At 41.3% G+C, this 17701-nt stretch overlaps 1 protein-coding gene across 4 annotated transcripts; it reads right to left on the reverse strand.

Annotated features, from left to right (window-relative positions):
- Positions 1-2578: 2578 nt before the first annotated feature.
- RAB19 (RAB19, member RAS oncogene family) lies at positions 2579-17649 on the reverse strand. 4 transcript variants are annotated; one of them, XM_032220973.1, is made up of 4 exons: positions 17474-17649; positions 7281-7504; positions 6044-6227; positions 2579-3785 (listed from the first exon to the last, which is right to left on the reverse strand). In XM_032220973.1, the coding sequence occupies exons 2-4, from the start codon at positions 7473-7475 to the stop codon at positions 3520-3522; spliced, it is 645 nt and encodes a 214-aa protein (XP_032076864.1). In that variant the 5' UTR covers positions 7476-7504; positions 17474-17649; the 3' UTR covers positions 2579-3519. The 4 variants fall into 4 exon arrangements, with proteins under 4 accessions (XP_032076864.1, XP_032076862.1, XP_032076865.1 ...); XM_032220971.1 differs by having other exon boundaries at positions 17226-17649; XM_032220974.1 differs by having other exon boundaries at positions 17586-17603.
- Positions 17650-17701: the final 52 nt, after the last annotated feature.

Raw genomic sequence — 17701 nt, forward strand, 5'->3', positions numbered from 1 at the left:
AAAATAGCACTAGAGATATGAAGGGCTGAAAGACTCTGGTGGGAGCTATGAAATGATTTCTGAGCCTCTGAGATTACATAAAACTTTCTAACCCTATATTGTGTGTTATTTGTATTTAGAGCTAGATGTAATGAATTTTGGAAGCGGCATCCTTGGTTCTAGAAAGATTACAAGAGTGACTCCCTATATATTCAGAAACCCTAACTATACTTTGTCTTCTGACTGGGAAGTAAATATATTAAATAAGAAAGAGTAGGCACTATACCTGCGCAAGTTCTTTGAAGAGATATTTTGGAATGGATCAAGAGAGATGTTTGTTGTGAAGTCGTGTCCGACCCATTGCAACCCCATGGACAACGTTCCTCCAGGCCTTCCTGTCCTCTACCATCCTCTGGAGTCCATTTAAGCTCACGCGTACTGCTTCGGGGACTCCATCCAGCCACCTCTGTCATCCCCTTCTTTTGCTGTCAATCGTTCCCAGCATTAGGCTCTTCTCCAGTGAGTCCTTCCTTCTCATTAGGTGGCCACAATATTTGAATCTCAACTTCAGGATCTGGCCTTCTAAAGAGCAGTCAGGGTTGATCTCCTCTAGGACTGACTGGTTTGATGGCCTCGCAGTCCAAGGGACTCTCAGCACCAGTTCATCTCCAGCACCATAGTTCAAAGGCCTCAATTTTTGGCGCTCAGCCATTCTTATTCAAGAGAGATACAGAGCACCTATTTTTGAATTCATAAAGCAGCTGTTCTTTTTTCTTGGTTAATACAATGACTCTGAAAGTTGTTCCCGAACATTTTTTTCCCTATCTGATCAAGAATAGGACCTCAACCTAGATACAATTCATAACCATGTTCTGTTGCATATTCAGGTGGCCTGGTTCACACATGTGAAAACACTTGATTTATTATATTAGGACCTTGCAGAACATTCTAATTCATGAATTAAGCTTTACTGATTTAATCCAGTTAGCTGATCTCACACTGTCTACTCAATCATAAACTAACCAAACTGGCTAGTTTTATACAAAACATTGTGGCCCAGGGGTGTCAAACTCAAGGCTTGGAGGCCGGATCTGTTCCATGGAGTGCTTAGGTTTGGCCCACAGGGCCGCCCTGGAAACAGTGAAGAACTGGCCCATGATGCCTCTGCCAACAAAAATAGAGCTCAGGAGGTCCCTCTCAAGCTCCATTTTTGCTGGCAGAGGGTTGCAGAAGGCATCGCAGTTGAAAACGGAGCTCAGGAGTCCATTTTCTCTGGCAGAGTGCTCAGGCCACCACAGGTGCCCCCAACATGAGTGACGTCAAGCTGGCTACGCCCACCTCGGACCCTCGAGGTCAAACATAACCCTGATGCGGCCCTCAATGAATTGAGTTTGACACCCCTGCACTAACCAATTATATTTTTGTTTAGCTCATTTTATAGCCCAGTCAATTATGTCTTATTTTAACAAATCATGTAATAAAAACCATCACTTGGCATAATGTGTAACTCGATGGTGGGAGTTCTCACCCACCCACTGGGCGCTAGTTCTCATCTATTCGGGAGAACCGGTTGGTAACTTTCTAGGTAGTTCAGAGAACTGGTTGTTGGAAGAAATCTCCTTTTGTTTTTTTCCACTTTACAGGGCTAATCCTGTAAGGAAGGCAGGAAGGAAACATTCTGGTGTTGTTTTTAGCCTAATCTTTATTGACCTGCTTACAGAAACTGCCTCTCCAGTTAACCCTTATTACGTAACAGCTAAGGTGAAGCGCCCATCGACCTGAGTGACCTTGAGTTGGCCACGCCCACCCAGTCACATGACCACCGAGCCCCACCTACCCAGATGGTCATTTAGGCAGAGAACAGGTTGTTAAATTATTTGAATCCCACCCCTGGTGTAAATCCACCCAAGTACCATGTGTTTGAGTATCTGATCCATGTTAGTTATTTTAAAACAAATATTGAATTTCAATCTGTCTAGTTTATTTCCATAATGATACATTACTTCAGCAATAATGGAAAAATCCCTTATTTACTAGAATCTTCATTTTACCTTAAAATCATGTAAAAAGAAAAGGCTTTTAAATATATATTAGTGATAGTTATTCAGTGCTAGTTAGAGAACCAACCTTTCCCTTTAAAATTAGGCAATTCAGCAATAAACGCTTGGGCGTGGATAATAGGAAATTGACTTTAAACCAAAGATCAAAGCATCAACACTGTACTGAGGCAGGTCTTCCCCAAACCCATAGCTTCCAGATGTGTTGGGACTACAAGTCCCAGAATGCCTAGCGTATCTGGAGAGCCGATTTAGTGATTATTTCATTTCTCCCCCCAATGCTTTTTTTATCAAGTTGACAAACACAAAAAGCACCTAATCAATACAGAAAACTCACAATCTCTCTCTGTTTTAAGAAATAAATTTAGAATTATTTCTTAAGAAATGCCTTGCTTGGGAATGCAAGACAAAAGAATCACAAATACCTAAAAAAAGAGAACTCAGTTCTTTGATTATTAATACCCTGGTCGGTGATATTAGCCTTCCCATAATCAAGTAGTAAAAAATTTACCACTAAGCTATTGTGATGCTGTACATTGACAAATGCCTTTCAGTAATTTTGAAATGTTGCTATATTGACTTTTGACTTACTGAAAACATCCCCGCAATAAATTATGATAAATATTAAAAGCTATTGCTAAGTGCTATTTTTTTTTAAAGCTACATTACAATATATAGTTTATCATATTTATGGAAACTTATTAAAAACAGACTATTTTAGTGCTTGTAGTTTTAGTATATTTCTGGAATGGTCTGCATAAGTCTTTTGTTTTGTGGAACCATCTCTTAAATAGTTGTTACACATGCTGGAAAAAATGACATAACTGAAATCAACATTTAATTTCATTACAGGATGTTCTCCACGCACTCTTTTAGGTATATCGCTTGACCATCACAATCATTCCCTGGTAATCGGTGGGCTGCACAAAATCAAACAGTTAAGGAAGCCAAAATACAAACTAAATAAGATTACCTTGTTAAACATCAATTTAAACACACATTGTTATAGTAATCCGAGATAGGAAACTGACTAGACAGAGGCATTTCTTAGATAGGCAGAAAAACCCTGCAGAACTTGTTTTTGTACTTGTTCAGATTTCGATTTCTTTTTAAAAAAAATCAGTATTTACCTACAATAATTTGACTTGATTGCTACCAACAACTCTCTCATCCCTGAACTAAACACAGTATGTACAGTACAAGAAACTCACCATTTTTTTCATAGCTAACTAGTGAAAAGCAGCCAAAGGCTGATAGAAGCTTATCAGAAGTATTCACAGACAATCTTCTCTGTATCAGCTCATGTCTGCCAAAAAAAAAAAGTCCTTCATCCAGTGTTTATTGCTGATCAGTGGAAACAAGAAGCTGCCTATTTCCAAAGAACGACATTTCAGCAACGATGGCATGGCATCAGGATGGTATGGTGGAATGATACCTGGAGATTCTTGTAATGGAAGAGAGCGATGGGATACATAGCTCTTGATCAACATGAACAGTTGGATGTCTCAGTCTGTGGAACCATCACTGGCCTAGCGTCCAGATGGATGTTGTGCGAAGATCCATTCTCCCCATGAAGTTGTAAAGTATTCCTAGCCATCAGTTCCTTAGCCATCAAGATAAAAACCTCGTCAATATTTTGGGCCTCCTTGGCTGAGGTCTCCAGTACAGCTAGAAGGCCGTGTTTCTCTGCCAACGTGCAAGCGTCTTCAAACAGGACTTGCCGTTTCTCTGATTCGTCTGATTTGTTCCCTTTAAATTGGATTAAAGCCAGGTTTAGATTTCCAGTGGATAGTAGAGGCAAATAAACGGAGCAGGGAGGAAAAAACTAGGAAGCAAACCCAGGAAGCACAACATTCTTATGCCATCTCTTTGCTCCTCCTTCCACAGTGGTCCTACTCTTCACATTTTCTCTCCCGTTACCCTGGCAGCTGTTACGAGCATTACTCTGAGGATCATAGGTGGCACAAACCTTGATGATGTCATAAAATTATTGCATGAATTATACAAATTTGATAAGCGGTTGTGTGTGCAACTGATGCAAATTTACACAGTGTGTATCATTGTAGCATGGCATACATAACAGTATATCACCGAAGTGAGAACACCCTGTCACATTTTTGTTGCCAGCAGTTTAGACATTGATGGCTGTGTGTTGCATTATTTTGAGGGGACAGCACATGTACACTGTTATACAAGCTGTATACTCACTACTTTACATTGTAGCCAAGTGTAATTCCTTCAGTGTTGGCACATGAAAAGATATACTTAAATGTTTACAAAATGTGAGGGGGTGTTCTCAGTTCGGAGATATACTGTACTGTCACTTAAAAATCCCAATTCCACAGATATCTATGTCGAATTCTCAAGACGACACACTCTGAACAGCCATGGCAATAGCATGCCGTATACTGAGGACCACTTCAGAGCCAACAAAAATGGGTGGCTGTATAAGTCTATACAAAAGAGGTACAGTGACTTACGACCACAATTGAGCCCACAATTTCTGTTGCTAAGCAAGACATTTGGTAAGTGAATTTTGCCCCATTTTACCACCTTTCCTGCCGCAGTTGTCAAGTGAAGCACTGCATTTGTTAACTTAGTAGTAATAGCACTTAGATTTATATACCACTTTACAGTGCTTTTACAGCCCTCTCTAAGCGGTTTACAGAGTCAGCCTATTCCCCCCAACAATCTGGGTCCTCATTTTACCCACCTTGGAAGGATGGAAGGCTGAGTCAACCTTGAGCTTGGTGAGAATCGAGCTGCCGAACAGCCAGCAGAAGTAGCCTATAATACTACATTGTAACCACTATGCCACCACAGCTCTACTAAAATGATTGTTAAATTAATCTGTCAGAAGGTCGCAAAAGGAGATCACATAACCCCAGGACACTGCAACATCATAAATATGAACCAGTTATCCAAGCATCTGAATTTTAGTCATATGATCCTGCAATGGTCATGATTATTAAAAACAGCCATAAGTCACTTTTTTCAGTGCCCTAACTTCAAATGGTCACTAAATGAAATGATATAAGTTGAGGACTTCCTGTACTTCAGAGAGCTGTACATTTTTTAAATGCAATAGACTTCTCTAGAGGCTGGCTGGAAGAACAGAGAGTAGAGATTTGCTCCAATTCATTAGCCATCTCAGCTGATCAAACAGCTGTTTACTCCATAAAATGGAAGGCTAGCCCTACAGCAACATTTGGTCCCTTCGTTATCTAGCCCAATGGCCCTCAACCTTTTGGGCACCAGGGACTGCTTCCTTGGAGAGAGGTTTTTCCCCACAGACTGGTGAGGGCATGATTTCTCATGTTGCCTGCATTCCGCGAATGGGACTTCACTTGCTTGCACAGAGCAGTTTCTGGCATGCCAGTCCATGGACCAGGGGTTGAGTACCACTGATCTAGCCACAGGACAGGCATTGAAGGACATTTTATTATCTTCACTGAAGATTTCTGGTTTCAGATTAACAATATTTTATTTTTATTTTATTGTCCTGATTCATCTACCAAAATAACCTCATTTTATCTAATATTAGGGCTGCCCCCAGGGCAATTAATACCATAATTATCGATCATTTAATTGTCTAGCCCTATGATAGTCACATTTTATCACAAAAGATGCTTGGTTTTTTTTCTCTCAATTGTCTAAATTGAACAACAGACTCATTATTATTGTAAATGTTTTGACAAATAGATTAACTTGATTTTAGTATTTTACCTAGAATTCGTTACTATATAAGAGGATTCGTGTTTATTCCCCAATTATTGACTCTGTGTTTTAAGAGATAAACTTAGAACTGCATCTGTTAAAACACGAAGTCAATAACTGGGAAATAAATTTTCTCTTAAGATGTTTATACAAGATCTTCAATATTTCTTGCCCACCAATTCTGTTTCAGTAAAATAAGTACTATTTGCCCCCCTTCATTTTAAAAGTAACTCTCAAACTTTCCAACTAAAGGGTGGAGGGGAAGAGATGGGGTAGACTTCAGAACTTACCAATCAACATTAGGACCAAATTTGCTGCGCCAAATTTTTCAATTTCATAAATCCAATGAGGAATAGACTCAAATGTTGATCTTTTGGTTATATCGTAGGCGAGAATAGCGCCATGGGCACTGCGGTAATAACTTTGAGTTATTGTGCGGAAGCGTTCTTGGCCTGCCGTATCCCATACTTGTATCTGAAATTGGAAGGAAATTAAAGAGAGGCAGAAACAGAAATGGTCTCTCCAAGCACCTTAACACTAGAAATTGTTGCTCAGTCACAACTCTACCTTAAAAGACCAAGTTCCCCTTGCACATATGTGGTAGTTGTTCCCGACTCTAGGGGGCGATGCTCATCTCCGTTTCAAAGCCGAAGAGCCAGCGCTGTCCGAAGATGTCTCTGTGGTCATGTGGCTGGCATGACTACATGCCGAAGGCACACGGAACACTATTTGTTACCTTCCCACCAAAGGTGGTCCCTATTTTTTCTACTTGCATTTTTTACATGCTTTCGAACTGCTAGGTTGGCAAATGCTGGGACAAGTAACAGAAGCTCACTCTGTTACACGGCGCTAGGGATTCGAACTGCTGAACTGTCGACCTTTCTGACCGACAAGCTCAGTGTCTTAGCCACTGAGCCACCACATCCCCTTCCTCTATCTTAGCCTTGTGTAATTATATTTACAGTAAAATCTCTAACACAGCTATTCTCAGGCAAGTGATGTATAACTGTATTTCAAAGCTTTTCCTGACTTGGGTACTCCAGATCTTTGGGAATTACCAAATATTATCCCAACTGTAGCTGTAGAAAAGCTGCCAAATAACCTTTATACTAGCCTTCTCTGGGTCTGGAAAATTTACCTGGATCTCCTGACTCATGTGATTTCCCAACTTCTGGGATTTTCCCCATTCAAAGATGTGATGAAGCCAGGACTTATTCCCTTCCCCCTCTTTAGAAATGCTTGGAAATAGACTTTACTGTTTTCTTGGCCCAACTTCAATGATTGAAGTTATAAGGTTATAGTGAGGATGAGGGTGGAGCACTGGCTAGAATTCAAGTTTTACCTCTCCTCTGCTGCCCAGTTAAACTGCCTCCTTTCCTTTCTCATTACCCAAAGCCCAGGTAGCAGCTATAACGACATTCATACAATGGCATGAAAGTGCAAGAAAGATGAGAAGTGTGAGGCTAATGGCTGGGTGGAAAAAATCCTATCCATCATCAAAAGACACAATAGAGATATAACGCTCACCTTCACCTTCTTGCCATCAATTTCCAGGGAACGCACTGTAAAGTCAACCCCAATAGTGTTCTGCTGCTTCATATGGTATTGTCCAGACTTGAAGCGATGAACCACACACGTCTTCCCCACATTTGAGTCTCCAATCAGAATGATCTTGAACAGGTAGTCAAACGCATCATCCATCTCTGCATTGGTGAAAGCCATGATATTCTAGAGTTTTGAGAACTTTGGCCCTAGATTAACAGGGGAAGGGGGGGATGAATGCAAAAATGAAAACCAGTGTACATTTTAAAACCTAATTAAATTATAAGTCACTTAAATGGTTTTGATAATTTGGTGGTGCACACAAGTGATGTATTCTGATTTAGCAGATTCATCAGTGTTTTGTAAACAAATAGATTTCTTAGCTACTACAGATGGTCCTCTTTAACAATCACTTGTTCAACGACACTTCAAAGTTTTGAGGATTATGAACAAGTGGTAGTTATGACTAATCCTCGAAGTTCCAGCCACTGCAACACCCTTGTGGTTAGATGATTTTGATCCAGGTGCCCAACAACCAGCCCAGATTTCTCCCAGTCATATGAATGCTATTTGCAACCTTCCTTGACAGCTTCCCACAAGCAAATTCAATGGGGAATCTGTCAGAAACATAGAAGTCACCATCACATGAGGTCTTCACTTAAAGACCCACACAGTTCTGTCTTAACAACGGTAACCAGGCACTGCTGGAACTGCTGTTGCTAAGTAGCATGGCTACATGATATCACACTCTACTACTGCATCACATAGCAATGGAAATTCTGGCTATAATTATCATAGTTAACCAAGGACTTATCGATATTCCTAAAGTCAACAGAAAAATTTACTACCCCAGAAGCACCTGTAGCAAAAAATGAGGATTGCCAGAAGGTTTCCACAATTCTTCCAGTGTGGTTGCTTTCCTAGATTCAAAATTGTGTGGCAATTCAACTCTTGTTGAAATTCATCTTCTTTAGAAAGAGGCCATACAGGCTATTGCAGTGGTATGTTGGAGAAGCTGGGCCTTTTAGCCTACTGCTGAAACCAATGCTTGTGAAATCTAAAGATTATCAAGATGTAACCTTTTCTTTAATAACAACTTGTAAATAAGATTGCAGTAGTTCTCATCCTCATCATATATTAAATACATCAGGATTTTTGTTTTGTCTTGTGCCTTCAAATCAGTGTTGAAGTGGAGTATTCTCCAAAAGCTCTGCAGTTTGACAAGATTTTGGAAGTGGTTCACCATTGCCCCCTTCCTAGGGCTGAGGGAAAGTGACTGGCCCAAGGTCACCTAGAATGGCTTTGTGCCTAAAGACAGAATTAGAACTCACAGGTTTCAAGCCTGGTGCCTTAACGTCAAATTGGTACTCTATCACATGTATCTCATGTTAATATTAAAATTTTAAAACAGGAAGGATGAGACGGGGAGAGAGAGAGAGAGAGAGAGAGAGAGAGAGAGAGAGAGAGAGAGAGAGAGAGAGAGAGAGAGAGAGAGAGAGAGAGAGAGAGAGAGAGAGAGAGAGAGAGAGAGAGAATGAGAGACACATCATTTTGGAGGAAAATAAAAAAAACTTCAGTATCTTTCAAATTCATCACTACAAATACAGCTAGAAAAGGAGAAGAAATCTTTCCTTAACATGTATTTGAAAAAACACTCTCAACCGATCAGCTTTGCTTTGGGAACATTTTTAGAAGACATTTTAACAGAAAAATAAAATTATTAGATGAGAATATTGTATTATACTGGTGTCACCACTTAAAAGGTCCTGCTCCTTATTCTCTTTTATAGTGGAAACTGAAGCAGGACCCATTTTAAAGGTGTTCAAGAAGAAATCCTCCAGAGAAGTCTCACAAACTACCGTATTTTTTGGACTATAAGACGCACCAAGATTTTGAAGAGGTAAATTTAAAACAAACGTTCTTGCCCTCCCTGGCCCCCCAGGAGCACTCTGCAGGCCTCCCAAACCCTCTGCATGCCCCGTTTTTCACAAGAGAGTTTGGGAGGCTTGTACAGTGCTCCTGGGGGGCTGGGGAGGGCAAAAACAAGCAAAAAATGAGCCCGTTTTTCATAACAAACGGGGTGTGTAGAGTATTTGGAAGGCCTACAGAGTGCTCCTGGGGGCTTGGGAGGACATAAACACGTTAAGCACCCATTTTTGCTCATTTTTGTCCTCCCCAGCCCCAGGAACACTCTGCAGGCCCCCCAAACCCTCTGCACGTCCATTTTTATGAAAAACGGGGTTTGTGGGGCAGAATTTCAGGGGGTCAAAAATGCTGTATTCAGTGTATAAGACGGACCCAGATTTTCACCCTCTTTTGGGGAGGGAAAGGGTGCATTTTATACTCCGAAAAATACGGTAGGTGAATACCGTAGGTAGGTGAATACTATTTTACCTCAGCAATGGAGAAAGTTCTTTGAGAAAGATAACTCAAAAACACTTTACTTGGAGGGTGAGTTTAAAAGGGCCTAGTACTGCTGTTATTGTTACTGTTTGTTGTTATTACTGGTCAATATAATTAACCAGTCAGAAAAGTTGCCCCAGAGCGTCTTTTATTGTCTATTTGGCTTTCTCTTCTGGGGAAGAGAAAAGTGGCATAGCAGTAGAACTACAGTTGCTCGCCTGTGGGTTTTTTTTCTTTTTAAAGGAAACTGACTCTAGCCTGCATTACAGAGAATCATAAAAACAGGAAGGTGAAAAGTAACTCTTGACCGACCCTGGGGGACTGAACAAGATCAAAGTGACAGATTGCATCCAAAGAGATACCGTGCAACCATTCTACCGCCTCAGGTATTTAGGAAGCTGAGATATTATTAGCTTTTTAACTCTGTAAACAACCTCTGATTTTGCGCCACTGTTTCCCTTTCTCTTTCCCTGACTACACATCAGAATCAACAGAAGAGATGCTGTTCCTAAAGGTTTCCTGTAGCACTGTGGACACTCTATTTAAAAACACATATTACAGCCAAACCCTTGTAACCATCCAGCAATGCTATTTGGGACGGACTTATATTGTGGTCCTACTTAAAACGTATTACAAGAATCCTGTCTGTGATCTATGGGATGCTATTGTGAGTAGTACAGGCAGCTGCTCTCAATACTTCCATTTCCACTTTCAGTCAGATGTTGCACCAGTACTGCAGAGTTAAGGGTCAACCTATCCTCTAAAACTGGGATCTCCAACCTTGGCCACTTGAAGACTAGTGGACTTCAATTCCCAGAATTCCTCAGCCAGCAAAGCCCTGCTCTAAAGCACCTGAAGGCAGGACAAGAAGCAATGGAGGGAAATTAATCAAGGACAGAACCAACCAAGAACTAAGGAGAAATTTCCTGGCAGAACAATTCATCGGTGGAACCACTTGTCTCCAGAACCCTGTAGGTGTTCCATCACTGGAGATTAGACAACCATTTGTCTGAAATGATAGCTTCCTACATGGGCAAGGGGTTAGACTAGAAGATCTCCAAGGTCCCTTCCAACTCTGTTTCAATTGGTGGCCTCAGAGAGCAGATTGAGGGTATCAAAAAATGCTCAAAAATGAGGCTTATACAGTCACAGTAGCAAAATGGTCTGGTCAAGAAAAACGTATGGACTAGAAAGCTAATGGGTAAAGTTGATTCCTGTCACATTCTCTGCGCTCCAGTTTCTCTATCCTCTTAGCCGACACTTGGGTCTACTTTAGCACACTGTGAATTAAAAGTGTTTAACCACTGTGACTGTCATTTTTACTTGATGAATATGGGGTATTCTTGGAAAGGCATCTGAGAAGAAAACCAATGATGATACACCAAAGTTGGCTGTGAGTCCTAAGCTGTCTATCTCTGCCTGAGTTGAATGTGGTTAGATGCTTGGATATGAGAAGAAGCTTATTAAAAGAATACTGGGAAACCACAAGTGGTTAAAATGGGGAAATAAGACAGAAAGTTTCCCAAAAATGCCCATCTCTCCTCTAATCATTTGAGCTCTGAATGTAAGTAGATTGTGTCTTACCCAAGCTTTTGATGGTGATACAACAAGCAATTTAACTATTTAATTATCAAATACAATTGTGCACTCAGCTGCAACTGCTTGCTCTTGAGCTTCTAGAAGTTTTTAAAAAGATACTCTTCCCACACTGAAATAAATAGAACATTAAACCAACTAAAAAGCAAACCATGCTGATCTCTGAATAATAACATTTACTGCATAGCTACAATACCCATCCAAACAGATATCATCTTCAAAGTTTTGGAAAATAGAGATTGCTTTCTCGCTACTCCATACTTTAGTAAAATCTTTGCATGTGTAAAAAGGCAGCTGGTTAGAAGGGCACAAACATAAATCACCATTAAGGGCAGAAAGAGAGAATAGGTTTTCACTTCTTTCCTTCCGGTGTCTTTCCTTTGTAAGTTTGTCACATGTTGATATATATATACTTACTGACTTCAGTTTCTAGTCAGCCAAAAATAAAAGAAGCAGACCGTTTCCCATTATCAACAGATCTTAACCATCGAAACTATCCTTGTTTCCTTTTTCTACCTTTCCTGTTTTCAGCAACCTGTTTTCACAAAAAAATTCCCCCACAAAAAACAACAAACACCAACAACAAAGTAAAACTTTAAGCACTCAACATAAGTTATATGATAACCCAAAGCACCAGAATCCTTGCTTCTTTAAGCGTCAAGTCACCCCTTATTCACCCTTTTGTCTTACCTGCATGAACAGGTACAGCTTTCTTTCTATTCTCCCCCCACCTTTTCTAGTTTTCTTACCGCCTGATGGGAAATGTAGTTCATAAATTGAGCGCTTTCGGTCTCCTGCTGGTGAAATGAACCTGACCCAGTCAAACTTTTTTTTTTTTAAAGAAACACCACATATAAAAGATATGTTACCAGATTAGAAGTTTAACAGGGAAACAAATCACTTCCTCATTTAAAATATACTATGTCTGCAAAGGAAATGTTGCATTATTGCATGTTTATTATGTGTATATCCTCAGGTGACACAGGGTAGAAAATACTAAAAACTGGCATGTGCTTACATGAGAGTAAATCCTGCTGAATTGCATGGGGTTTCTTGTAAGTAAATATACAAAGAACTGTATTACATAATGATATAGAACACACGCTTTCGAAAGAGAATAAGCCTAGAGAAGACAAAAAAGCTGCTGCATTAATTTAACTGTGGTAGTTTTATACCTGCCTTGTTTTTTTAAAAAAAGCTTAACATTCTATGTGATAATTTTGAATATATTTCTGAAATTCTAAGTGGAAAAGGAGAAGCAAATATCCTAAAAGTAAAATCTTGATGCCAACATTTTTAAAGAAGTAATCCAGTTCAACTCTTTTCTAAATTTATGTATTAATTATAATAAAAAATTAAGCAGGTGTATGGTATCTTTTCCAGCTAATACATTTTATTAAAAGGCATAAGCATGAACAATTGATGAAGTGAGCTGCAATTCATGAAAACTTATGGCTGTAATAAAATATATCAGTTGTAAAAGATGCTACCAGACTCTGTAATTTTTGTTTTTTTGTTTGTTTTATTTTGTTTTTCCTACCACAGAGTAACAGGACTCTACTCTTACAATCAGATCTGCCTGTAGGATTCCATAATATGTGATATCAATACATGTGGATAGATATTGGTTGCAAGATAAGACTAGTACATAGTATTTGTATTCACATATCCTGTTTCCCCAAAAATAAGCCCTCCCCAGGTAATAAGCCCAATCGGGCTTTTGAGCATGTGCGCTAAAATAAGTCCTCCCTTGAAAATAAGCCCTCCCTGAAAATATTGCAACACAATATCAGCATGAAGTGACCATGCTCGCCACCTCCTACACCTCAAAAATAAGAAATCCCCCAAAATAATGCCAAGCACTTATTTCAGAGGTCAAAAGAAAATAATACCCTGTCTTATTTTTGGGGAAACACAGTAGTTGTAGATTCACATAGTTGCAAATAGTACATAAAGTTACAAATGTAAAACTTGAAATATTGAATTTCTGTAAACCATTCTATATTTTTTTCCTTTTATGCAAAAATAAAGTTCTCCAACTTTCTAAAAAGAGCCAACTATCAACAATTTTGTTCTAGTGGCTGTAAGAAAACCATTATTCAAACTTTGCAACAAAACCTGTTTATCTATTTCCATTTCCTCCACACATTTGAGGGTTTTTCTGTTGTTATCAGTATTTTATGCGTTAAGGATGTAGGCTTACAGCTATCTCCTTTGTAATGTCTTGGTGCTCTAATCCCCTAAATCAGCAGTTCTCAACCTGTTGGTGGCGACCCCTTTCACAGGGGTCGCCTAAGACCATCGGAAAACACATATTTTCGATGGTCTTAGGAACCAACATACCTGCATGCCAGTGTTTGGAGCCAGGGGAGCGGCAGTAGGTGCTCCCTTGCGAAAGAGAGGGGCTACCTGACAAGAGCAGTGGTGTGAGGACAGCCGGTGCCCAGCCAATTGCGACATGAGGGGCACTGGTGGGTGGATCGGACGGCTGCGCTTGACGAGAGGAGGGGGAGAGAATGGAGCACCTGAGCACTGGCAAGGCAGTGCCCTGAGAGATCTCCCAGCAGGGAGGGGAGGGGACGCCGGGAAGAAGAAGCTGAGAACTGAGGTGGGAAGGATAGTGATGATGTCCCTTCAGTCCGCAGCCTCCTCCTCGGAGACTCAGAAGTTCACACGGTCACTCTTCAGCAGCTGGCTCCAGACATTTGGGTTTTCCCTTTTCTGTAAAAACCTCTGTCCATTCACAAAGAGACCCGCCTTCGTTTCCTTCCCGCAATATCTATGAATGAATGAGTGGTTGGAAAATTTGGGATCGAGAGGATTCCAGGAGTAGAATAGAATAGAATGAAATAGGAATAGAATGAAATAGAAATGTTTCTTGGTGAAGTGTGATAAGATAAACAAGGAATTTGTCCCCAGTGCACCAACTCACTGTACATAGAAACAGCAAGTAATAGGTCATAGGTCATAATAATAATTACAATCATTAGTTACAAACAATAATTGATAAATCATAAAGAACTAGTAGGACAAGATGAAAAATATAATTACATATTGTTTTTGTGATTAATCACTATGCTTTAATTATGTTCAATTTGTAATAATGAAAATATATCTTTCATATCAGATATTTACATTACGATTCATAACAGTAGCAAAATTACAGTTATGAAGTAGCAATGAAAATAATTTTATGGTTGGGGGTCACAACAACATGAGGAACTGTATTAAAGGGTCGTGGCATTGGGAACGTTGAGAACCACTGCCCTAAGTGATGTGACAAGCAGAAGTTCAACAGGCATTCTTTTGCTATCCATTTCCTTCCTGTCCTGTAGCTGTTGAAAATACATGGGGAAAGTACACTTTAAAAGAGGGCATGTTAAAACCAGGATTTAGCTTTTAAATACATGAATGTCATACCCACAAGAGATGTAATTTGGCAATTAGAATTGTCTGATGGTACAAGAACAAAAATTGTGTATAGTCAAGGCTATGATTTCCCCAGTTGTAATGTATGGCTGTGAAAGTTGACCATAAGAAAAGCTGAGCATCGAAGAATTGAGGCCTTTGAACTATGGTGCTGGAGAAGATTCCTGTGAGTCCCTTGGACTGCAAGGTGATCAAACCGGTCGGTCCTAGAGGAGATCAACCCTGACTGCTCTTTAGAAGGCCAGATCCTGAAGATGAAACTCAAATACTTTGGCCACCTAATGGGAAGGTAGGACTCACTGGAGAAGAGTGGATGCTCACTGGATGCTGAGAAAGATTGAGGGCAAAAGAAGGAGACCACAGAGAATAAGGTGGCTGGATGGAGTCACTGAAGCAGTAGGTGTGAGCTTAAATGGACTATGGGGGATGGTAGAGGAAAGGAAGGCCTGGAGGAATGTTGTCCATGGGGGTCACGAGGGGTCGGACATGACTTCATAGCTAACAACAAAGGAGAAGCTATTCCCATGACTGCATCTCTTTGGCAGGAAAAGCTATACCTGTGAAATTTTACCATTTTACCCCTTTTAGAAACATAGAGCCTCCCACAAATCTCTGGAAATGAATTAGTAAAGAAAATATCCCCTCTGGTGTATGTGGCTTTTACTTATAGATTAAAATTCTCTCATATAAATATATTTCAGATAGTGGTCGGTAGCTATTTCCCAACAATGGTCTATTCAGTCATTATTTTCCTTTTCTTCTTGGTAAAGATTTCAGGGTTCTATAGCTTGCCTTTCCTCATTACACGACTACAGTATTAGAGCTCTTATAGAGCCAGTTTGGTGTGGTAGTTAAGGGACTAGGCTAGAAAGAGGAGACCATGAGTTCTAGTCCAGCCTTAGGCACATTCTTGGCCTAGTTACTCTCTCAGCCCTTGGAAGAAGGTGGCAATTGCAAATCACTTCCAAAAACCTTGCCAAGAAAACAGCAGGAACTTGGCAAGGGAATATGTGTGCACAAAAACACATCCTGTAGGGCATGGGTGTCAAACTCAAGGCCTGCGGGCTGCATTCAGTTCATGCGGTGTTTAGATCTGGCCCATGAGGCCACCCTGGAAACAGTGAAGGGCCAGCCCATGGTGTGTCTGCCAGCAAAAACAGAGTTTAGGTGGCTGCGACGGCCTCCTGCAACCCTTTGCCAGTGAAACCTGAGCTCCCGAGCTCCGATTTCACTTGCAGAGGGTTGCAGGAGGCCGTCGCAGCTTCCCAAGCTCCATTTTCTCTGGCAGAGCAGTCAGGCCACCACAGACGCCATCATGAGTGATGTTGAGCTGGCCATGCCCACCTTGGCCATGCGAACCCACCCCCAAGGTCAAAGACAACCCTGAGGCAGCCCTCAATGAATTTGAGTTTGACACCCCTGCTATCAGGTTAGAAAGAATGTACCTTAAGTATTTTCACAGGATGGTTCACACACACACAAACATTCAAGAACCTCCAGATACAAAAAAAAGAATTGTGCTTTGAACTGGAAAACTGTTGCTGGCCAGTGAGAATATAGGGCAAAAATGGTTGGTTGTCCTTCATGTGTTAAGTTCCGATAAGAGGTATGTTACAAAACTGCCTTCAGCAACTACTTCAGCAGACATGGAGATGTAGTGATAGTTGAAATGACTTTTGAAGGGTTTTTCGACACCACACCTCAGGGACGACTCACACCCTGGTCAGCCCTTTTTTACTCTCCTACCATTGGGTAGGAGCAGTGGTAGGTTCCTACCAGTTCTGCCAAATCGGTACTCGTTCGGCGGCCTGGGTCGCTGGAACCAGCAGCGACCCAGGCCTGCCACGCCTCCGAACTGGTTCTCTGTGTGGTGCCAGAGCCTCCATCATCTTGTTTTTTGCTTCTGCGCAGAACAATTTTTATTGCACTGCGCATGCGCCCACAGCGCACCCACAAGCAAACCGGCAGTAGTGCCTGCCAGAACCCACCCCTGGGTAGGAGATATAGAAGCAGAGGAAGCTGCACAAACAGGCTGAAGAACAGTTTTTATCCATGGGCTGTCAGACTCCTGAATGAAAAATAACCTTACAACAACATAGTACAATAAGATTTGCGGGCAGCCACAACATGCAATGCATTCATAGGACTGGATGTACGTTAATAGGATTCACTGGGCTAAGGACTTTTTTGACTTTCACTGAGAGTTGTATTGTGTGTGTGTGGGGGGGTGCACGAAAGGAGGCTCAGCCAATCTCTACACATGTTGTACCCTGGCAATAAAGGCTTGAAAAAGGAAGTTCAAATGTGTCAGGTTAGTTTGGGAGGACAGGCTAATAATCTGGTGGAGAGTCAGTGAAACCGAAGCCCCATTTACTTCTGTTTACTCTCGACACATATGCATGATTTAAATATGAATTATTTCCCAGTCAACTGAAACCTAGAGCCAGTTTGGTGAAGTGGTTAAGGCGCGAGGCTAGAAACAAGGAAACGGCGAGTTCTCACGCTTTGGAGTGATCTTGGGCCCATCTCTTTCTCTCTCTCTCTCTCTCTCAGCCATAGAAAGGAGGACGTGGCAAACCACTTATGAAATCTTGCCGAGAACACTGCAGGGACTCGAAGGAAAACCAGCACAAACTGGAAGTCAGCAGCACTCAGTCCTTGCCCGAGTTAACTTGGCAAGGCAACTCAGTGGACTGCAGGTCTGAAAGCAGCCCGATCGTTTTCACGTGTACTCAGAAGCAAAGAACAACCCATTGCTCGGTAGGGTCCCTCTCGAATAAGCAGGCAGAGCCCTATGAGCCCCCAACCGGTCACTCGGTCGCGCCACCGAAAGCTGCGAGTTCCATTTCCAGCCCGTTTAACCTCTTCTTTCGGGCTCCGGGGCAGGGCTAGTTCGGAGGTGCATTCGAGAATTCCAGGGGACTGCAATTCCCAGAGTGCACCACGAGGAAGGGAGACGAAACGGGGTGGGTGGGGGG

Source organism: Thamnophis elegans, chromosome 7 (assembly GCF_009769535.1).
Source record: "Thamnophis elegans isolate rThaEle1 chromosome 7, rThaEle1.pri, whole genome shotgun sequence".
NCBI lineage: Eukaryota > Metazoa > Chordata > Lepidosauria > Squamata > Colubridae > Thamnophis > Thamnophis elegans.

What these genes read in the sequence shown, in the direction of transcription:
- RAB19 (XM_032220973.1), bottom strand. Translation starts at nt 7,475, where the DNA reads ATGGCTTTCACCAATGCAGAGATGGATGATGCGTTTGACTACCTGTTC. An exon ending in TTGATGGCAAGAAGGTGAAG is followed by an intron (nt 6,228 to 7,280) that starts GTGAGCGTTATA and finishes TTCCAATTTCAG; the next exon opens with ATACAAGTATGGGATACGGC. An exon ending in TTTGGTCCTAATGTTGATTG is followed by an intron (nt 3,786 to 6,043) that starts GTAAGTTCTGAA and finishes TCCAATTTAAAG; the next exon opens with GGAACAAATCAGACGAATCA.